The sequence below is a fragment of the Betta splendens genome, chromosome 5, assembly GCF_900634795.4.
Source record: "Betta splendens chromosome 5, fBetSpl5.4, whole genome shotgun sequence".
NCBI lineage: Eukaryota > Metazoa > Chordata > Actinopteri > Anabantiformes > Osphronemidae > Betta > Betta splendens.
Window position 1 is genome coordinate 8,603,248 of NC_040885.2, and position 7,635 is coordinate 8,610,882.

The window sequence follows — 7,635 nt, forward strand, 5'->3', positions numbered from 1 at the left end:
CCAAGGCAGTTGTATAGACAACTAACTTGCTCGATAAGAAAAGAGATTGGAGCGTTTGCTATTTAACTCCTCCGCATTACCGTTAGATCTGCGAAAAGCAAAAGGGTCCTTCATAATACGACGTCTCTTTTAGAAGCCGGAAGTCAAACTGTTTTCAGGGCTCAATTTTCGTCCGTTTATGGTTGGTTGTTTGAAGTGGAAAGATGCTGTCTATATTCAAGTCCATCCCCACACACATGGTAAGAGTAATTAGCTTATTAGATGCAAAAGTATAGTAGTCTTTGTTTCATTCATGCTTTTTTTAAGCTAATGCTAAGCGATAGCACGTTAGCCTGTTGAGCGCTAACAGCTGCCACAGCCAATGAGCTATTTTATCACATTAAGCTAAAACAAATGTATTTTCACATTCACTGTAATTTGTCACCTATTTTATCACGTGGATCCCGGAAGCTGGACATCAGTAAAGTTACTTGGTTTTATTAAACGAGCTACTGAAATTTTAAATTTTACTGCTTTCGAAACACTCCTCACATTTACTTTGATATTATTTCAAGACAGAGCCATCGTCTACGCTCGCTTTACATTGTACTGACTTCATACTTAATAATGCTTTTCTTGTGCACATGTGTTGCAGGATTATAAAGGCCAAAAGCTGGCCGAACAGATATTCCAGGGAATAATACTTGTCTCAGCGGTAACTAACTGTAACACATGCAGACTAGCAATTCAAGACATCCTGTCTGAGTGCTGTTGTATTTTTGGTTCACTGATCCTCTTTTTGTTTTCTTTCCAGGTGATTGGATTCGTGTATGGATTGATCATTGAACAGTTTGGCTGGACAGTGTACATTGTTTTGGCTGGTTTTGCGGTGTCCTGTGTGGTAAGGTTTTTTTGTCCAGTAAGGAACAATACATCATGTACATTTATGCTAGATTAATAGTCATTGACTATTGAAGAGATTGATTCAGTTAGGCACTTGCAGCTTGTTGGTTGTTGTCCGGTTTATAGTTTTGTAAAACCTTCTTCTAATGAGCCCTAACAACAGCTACTAGTCCATAATTGTTGTTTTGTCTTTGCCTTTAGTTGACCCTGCCGCCGTGGCCAATGTACAGAAAAAGTCCTCTGTCCTGGCAGCCAGTTCTACCAGAGCCCAATACAGAGGTGGTGCAAAAACCACAGGAAAGTCTCAAGAAGAAGAAACACAAATAAATTGGCTGTCCCTGCCTGGTTTTAGTACACCTTTTTATGTCAAAGATTATTTAGAACTTTGTTACAGTGTTATGTCAATAATAAACATCTGCTACAGTCTGTATATGAATAGAATGTTTTTATTTGTATTTACATTTGTGGCAGTGCTTTGTTCATGTTGTGCAAACAAAGATTCAGTTGTGTTGTGTTTGTATAGTGCTTGTTTTATTTACGGCTCATTATTATAGAAAACGGGGGGTAAACAAAATCAGAATTTATTAGAAATACTCAATGTTAATATCTACAATGCATCTGCAAGACATTGTGTATCCAAAAGAACAAAGCAGCAAAAAGAGCTGTGTCTAGGTACAGCAAAAGTAAAAGATTAATTAAAATCTAGGTTGCATTATAAACAAGTACTTGGTACAGCAAGTAGAATGACATGACTCAACTCTTTGCATAGGAATCCTGAAAATTGCAGGATTAATTTTGTTGCGCTCTAATAAGTCATTCACGCATGATTGCCTGCTAAATGTCCATTACATGCTGGCAGACCACGCCATACAGTGTATGCATTTTTGTGACTAAACCTTGAAGGCCATATCTTCAAAGAATTTCAGCTGCCTCACCATCACAGCATACGCTTGGTACTTCTCATTCCCCATCTGGTTACGTAGGCACACCTGCAGTGAGACAGTTCATGAAACAGTTTTGCTTTAGAAAACGAATAAGTAAAATAAGAACTTGAGTAAATGTTCATGTTCCAAAAAATAACACCATATATAGACAGGTATATTTACATAACAGAATATCATACATGCTCATTATAAAGCATTAAGTTATTAAACAACAGTCTAACCTACAGTGCAAATTATGCTTAGTCATGTTTACAAATATCTGAGCACAAATAAAAATATTCATATATTGCATTGACCCAAACCAATTGAAGAAAAGGGCTCTCTTATGTAATTTCCATTTCACCCGAAGGTATTAAATTTAGTCACAGTTTTTTCAGCAATATTAATTATTATTTGGTATGACTATTTCTTTAAATGCATACTTCTCGTTGAACATCATCATCCTCCTCATCCATGATCTCTAGCACTCTGTCCAGCAGCTTCACCCCTAGGCCCTTCAACACGTCTGTTCTCAGTCGTTCGATGGCTCTCCTTATCTTGGCTGGTCCAGATGTGGAGGCTTAATAAACAACAAAAAGGTTAACACACTAATTAGCACCAAAATCAACAAAGTTCCAAAATAAAGATCAAAATATCTCACCTATTGGTATCTGACTAAGTGATAACTTCTCTGTTTCCTCTCGAGCCTTCCCATGAAGAACTAGAGTGTCTCTGTACTTTCTGTTCAGTTTAAATTCTGGCATTGCCGTAGAATCCAGGCCCTTGTCCTCCAGCTTCTCATAGTCTCCAACATCCGTTCTTAAAGTCTGGGTCATCATATTGACTAATTCCTGCATGTCACTGGATTCTGTCTTTCTACAAACCATAAATCATAACCATTAATTTCTGAATCATTAATATGTTAACATGAACCCTTCAGAATTGATCATTTTAAAATCGGGTGGAAGGTGTTATAGTTCTAACCTCTCCCCACAGTCTCTCTCTGAATGCTCTGTGGAACTGGTGGATGAGCTGCATTCATCTTCATCTGACTTTTGTTCCAGCAGCTTTTTTCGCTGTAACCAAACATATTTCACTGTTGTAACAATGTACTGTAGACATTAGAAACTGCCTTAATATAATCATATTTAGCTTAGTTAATACCTTGTTGCTGGTGTCAGAGATGGTGTCAGAGTCTGAGACTGAGGTAACTGAGACATCATAGTGCTCAGCTTTGGTACCAGTGACATCATAAGATGCTCTTCTTATAGCTCCAAAACCTGGGGAGAGAAAAATATATAAAAAAGGGAAAAAATGATTTATTATTTTAATATTGACTATTGACTGAATTAAGCAAGATAAGGCAGCAAGTACCTGGTTGACTGGCACTGTCTTGGGATTGCCTCAGCCTCCTCCTCTCTCTAGCAGATAAAGGACGATCCTAAAAAAATGACATTGCTGATTTCATAAGAATGAAACTGTCTAACAAAGCTTTAAATTATCTATTTGTTTTTAAAATTAAATTACACATTAGTTTAATTAGTCGCTGGTTTTGAAATGTTAAAATGAGCTTAGTTTTCAAAAATATGATTAAGTTAATTATTATGTTACACACATTGATCCAAATGCTCTGTAATGCATCTGTATACGGTGTAAACATCAGGTGCATGATTCTACTCACTTGTGCCAGCTGTGACAATCCATCTTTACAGGAACTAACTGATGTAGACGTCGTGACCTCACCAGCTTTCTCGTTTTCATTGCACCTCCTGTTCCTCTTCCTTTCCTCCACAGCTATGTTCTCAACCGGAGCTGGAGGTAAAGGTCTAGATGCAACCAGCTTGGACTATATGAAGGCACAGGAACATACAAATCTCATTAAGCCCAAAGGTGTCTTTTTTTTAACATTATGATCCCATAATAGAACACCGTGACAAAGTTAAATTTACCTTGTTCCTGTCTTGGTATGTCTTTCTTTCATTCTTCCTTTTATGTTGCTGTGACATAGAAGATTCTAATGAAAATTGCAGTTGAGTGCTCAAACCAGGCTTGTTAAATGGAAAGGCTGATTCCTCCTGAACAGGTTCCTGAAGACAAAAGATTTTTCAAAATCCACTGTGTGTTGTAGAAACAATGAGAACAAAAGTTTTAATTCTCACCAGAACTGAAGGAAACGGCTTTAATAGGTCCTCAGTAGACTCTAAGTCCTGCACAGACATAAAATAATTTTAATGCGGAATTAATGTGTAATGAGAGACAGACAGATTATCAATACTTACTTGAACATCTGAGGTATCTGGGTGATGTGTTAGTGCTCTCCTAAGAGGCATGTCGCTTTTATTTCTCAGTGTAATGTCCACAGCCGATCCATTATTTTCTGCGTTAGATCTGTGTACAGATCCTTTCTCTGGGATACAAAAAGTTGCTGCTTTTTCCTCTTCTAGCTTTGGATTCTGCCTTTCAGCTTCTTTAAGTAAGTCCATGGTATCATTCCTTGCCTCCACTGATATCTGGTCGTCCCGAAAGACAGGCCCAGCCTGTGGCAGATTGTCCACGAGCCCATTGGATGCCCTCCTCTTTTCTTCTCCCCTACTGGCAACACCTGATACAGACTTTAGAGGGGCTTTAACAGGAGAGGGAGGGCTGGATAGATCTGGTTTCCTTTCTCCTTTGTCTATCCTGTGTGTCACATGTTCATTGCCTGGCTGTTGAAGTGAGACAATTAATTGGGGCCCCTGCACCTGTCTCTTCAACAGGTCCTCGTCCTTCTGCGGTGGGATATCAATACTAATGTTGCTAACAGTTGCCAGGGATGCACAGCTGCCTTCTAGAGCATCAGGTGAAGAGGCTTTTGGAGATTCAGATGCTTTGACTGAAGTGTTGCCACTGTTCTGCACTTTATGCTGCTGTGACTTCTCATCTTTCTGAGGATGATAAAATAAGAACCACAAATAAATGCTTTGGCCACAGAACTGAAATATAAACAAAAAAGTAAATGAATTGCTAATGTATTAATTTTACAAATACTAAGAATACAACTTTATTATTCCCAATTTTTGGAAAAATACCATAACATCTTTATTAATAGCTATTTGAAAAACATGTATGTAAAACCTGCCTCATTATTTTCAGTCACTCACCCGTTTCACCCTGACCAGAGGATCAGACTGGGGACTTGAAGTATGCCTTTCAGGTTTTTCCTGGCGTGACACCACAGATGAAGAACTGGTTGCTTTACCATCCCCACTGCCACTCACAACTTTTTTTCTTGACTTGGCAGTTTTTCTGATGGAAAGATGCAAAAGTAATTCATTAAAAGTAAAGTAATAAGCAATTAAGAAAATCTGAAAAGATTTTTCCAATATTAAAATCAACCAAAAATGAAAAATAAATAATAATAACAATAAATGAGTTAAACTCCTAAAAGGAAGCAGTTTTGCTGTGACCTACTCCTTGGTGGCCTCGAGGAACATGGCAATTTGTTTTTTGATGTAGGGCTGTCGGAGGATAACTTTCACATCAGGCCTGTCTTCAGGTCTCTTGCACAGCATGCTCTTGATCAAGTCTCCCAACAAGGGATCATATTTGCTGGGCATCTGTGGCAACTGATGAGGAAATTGCAAATCAGTGCAAACCAATAGTCTAGACATCTAAGATAAATTAAGTAATTTTCTTAAAAAAAATAAAAAGAATTTAAGACTCAGAAAACTAAATGGGAAATTATTTTTTCTGAAAAATAACATTCAATGTAAAGAAGAATGTACACATTAAATCTAATCACAGCTCATTCCTGACCTAAATCGGCTAATTAATAACATACACATTAAACCCACCTTTCCTTCTACAATGCGATAGACGAGAGAGTTCATATCTTTGGCATTGAAGGCATGTTTCAGTGTGGACATTTCATACACACAGCAACCTAGAGCCCACACATCTGACTATAGGAAAAAAAGAATAGTAAAGCAGTTACCATAAACCAATAATCTACCAATAATAACAGCAGACAAATTAAATACCTTGTGGTTATAGGGCTTATTGGAGAAGAGCTCCGGGCTCATGTAGTAAGGGGTTCCTATGAGTGTGCTGGCCATATCGTTCTGGTTCTCCAACACTCGTGCAATGCCTAAATCCCCCACTTTGATGATGTTAGTTTGGGTCAGAAAGATGTTCTGTGTTTTAAGGTCTCTGTGAAGAATGTTCTTGTCATGCAAATACTGCAGAGCAAAGAAACACAAATAGTGTTTTAGACATTAATTCCTTGCATAAATGCTTCAGTTTTAATATTGTAATAAACTACCTGGAGTGCCATGGCGATTTGGACGAACCACTCCACTACCTGCCGCTCAGGTAGGAGCTCCCCTTTCTGCTGTTTAAGCCTGTGATACAGGTCCCCGCCCTCACAGAAGCCCATTACAATGTACAACTGACAGTCGTCTCCTTCCCAAGACTCCCTGTAGGTCACAATGTTGGGATGTCGCAGCTGGGACAGAAGCTGAGCCTCCTGCTCCGCTGCTCGTCGCTCCCGCTTAGAGGACGTGGTTAAATTCAGCTTCTTTATAACATACTGAAACAAACACAAAATGCACAGTCACATGGGAAGAAATCAAAACACGCAGATCATTCAAGTATCCAAGTGTGCAAAAAAGCTAAAAAAAACTAATAATAGTAACTAATATCACAATTGAATTGCCACATTATTTATGCTGATTGACGACTAAAGCAAAGAAAAGGAGTTTATTTAATATTTATCGTCTTCTAGATATATTCTTCTTCCTTTACTGTATATACGGGCAATTGATGTTTTGAAATTATTTAGCTTAAAAAATCTCAAACATCACGTATGAGTGATCATCAACTTGGTGAGGTTTTCAGCAACTTATTAATTTGACGCTAACGCTAGCTGATCTTGGTTGCGTCCATCGCCAATAAGCAGCTGACAGCGCAAACTTAATGTAGTTTGACGAGTGCACTGGACTCTTGGAAGCGATATGCTTCTAGTTTCTCACCTGTTTTCGGTCCGTCCTGTTTTTGACCAAGTTCACCTCCCCATAGCTCCCTTTGCCAACCACCCTGATGAAAATATAATTATTCATCATTCTTATCAACTCATCAGCACAGCGGCCTGAAACGCTCAGAAGCTACACGGCACTCGCGGCGCCTTTTCACCCCATGCTCCCGCCGCAACGACGAGTTCACGACCTCAAATTTGGCTGGAAAACGTAGCGCTAGCTCAACGCCAGTCGTGGAGACTTTTTGAAAACGCAGGAAACTGCAGCCGTCGATAGTTTGTCGTCACTAGGCAACTAGCAGCTCAGCGCCGACGAGCACAAGAGCGGCCGACTGGGCCAGAACACGGCTGCGTTTACGGCACAGCGCCACCCAGCGTCTGGGCGACTGACTGCAGGGAAAGGAGTTTGACCCATCACCCACTTATCTCTGCTCCTAATCGGCCTCATGAACACACTTGTATAACCAGTTGGGAACTGCAAACATTTCTGCCGTATATGGGTGCGTCGCTTTTTAATTAGAACTGTGCCTTACTTGGACAAGTACATATAAACAAGAACAATATATATCATGTACTCCAACTGTTACGACATCAACTCTAGCGATGTCAGGCCAAATGTACACCTGTGTTTTCCTTTTTTGTGACATGAACTCGGTGGTTGTAGTAATGTAATCCACTAGATGGAGCACTACACCGCGACAAGCTGACACAGCTGCTAGTTATTAAATACACAGTAATGGACAATTCTTACGGTAAATTGTCATCTAGGCAGTTACAAAACTTTCTTGGGATAAAAATAAATATAACCCTCACTCACTC

The 7,635-nt window shown here is 39.2% G+C and overlaps 2 protein-coding genes across 2 annotated transcripts; one reads left to right on the plus strand and one right to left on the minus strand.

Moving 5' to 3' along the window:
* The first annotated feature begins 79 nt into the window (after positions 1 to 79).
* Positions 80 to 1,312, plus strand: spcs1 (signal peptidase complex subunit 1). Its single transcript, XM_029151097.3, has 4 exons — positions 80 to 239; positions 635 to 694; positions 794 to 880; positions 1,084 to 1,312. The coding sequence occupies exons 1-4, from the start codon at positions 204 to 206 to the stop codon at positions 1,207 to 1,209; spliced, it is 309 nt and encodes a 102-aa protein (XP_029006930.1). The 5' UTR covers positions 80 to 203; the 3' UTR covers positions 1,210 to 1,312.
* Positions 1,313 to 1,447: 135 nt separating this feature from the next.
* nek4 (NIMA-related kinase 4) lies at positions 1,448 to 7,126 on the minus strand. Its single transcript, XM_029151093.3, has 16 exons — positions 6,815 to 7,126; positions 6,106 to 6,372; positions 5,825 to 6,022; positions 5,639 to 5,746; positions 5,256 to 5,410; positions 4,946 to 5,090; positions 4,085 to 4,729; positions 3,965 to 4,012; positions 3,755 to 3,892; positions 3,487 to 3,651; positions 3,180 to 3,246; positions 2,970 to 3,085; positions 2,790 to 2,881; positions 2,467 to 2,681; positions 2,249 to 2,385; positions 1,448 to 1,871 (listed from the first exon to the last, which is right to left on the minus strand). The coding sequence occupies exons 1-16, from the start codon at positions 6,902 to 6,904 to the stop codon at positions 1,773 to 1,775; spliced, it is 2,685 nt and encodes an 894-aa protein (XP_029006926.1). The 5' UTR covers positions 6,905 to 7,126; the 3' UTR covers positions 1,448 to 1,772.
* Positions 7,127 to 7,635: the final 509 nt, after the last annotated feature.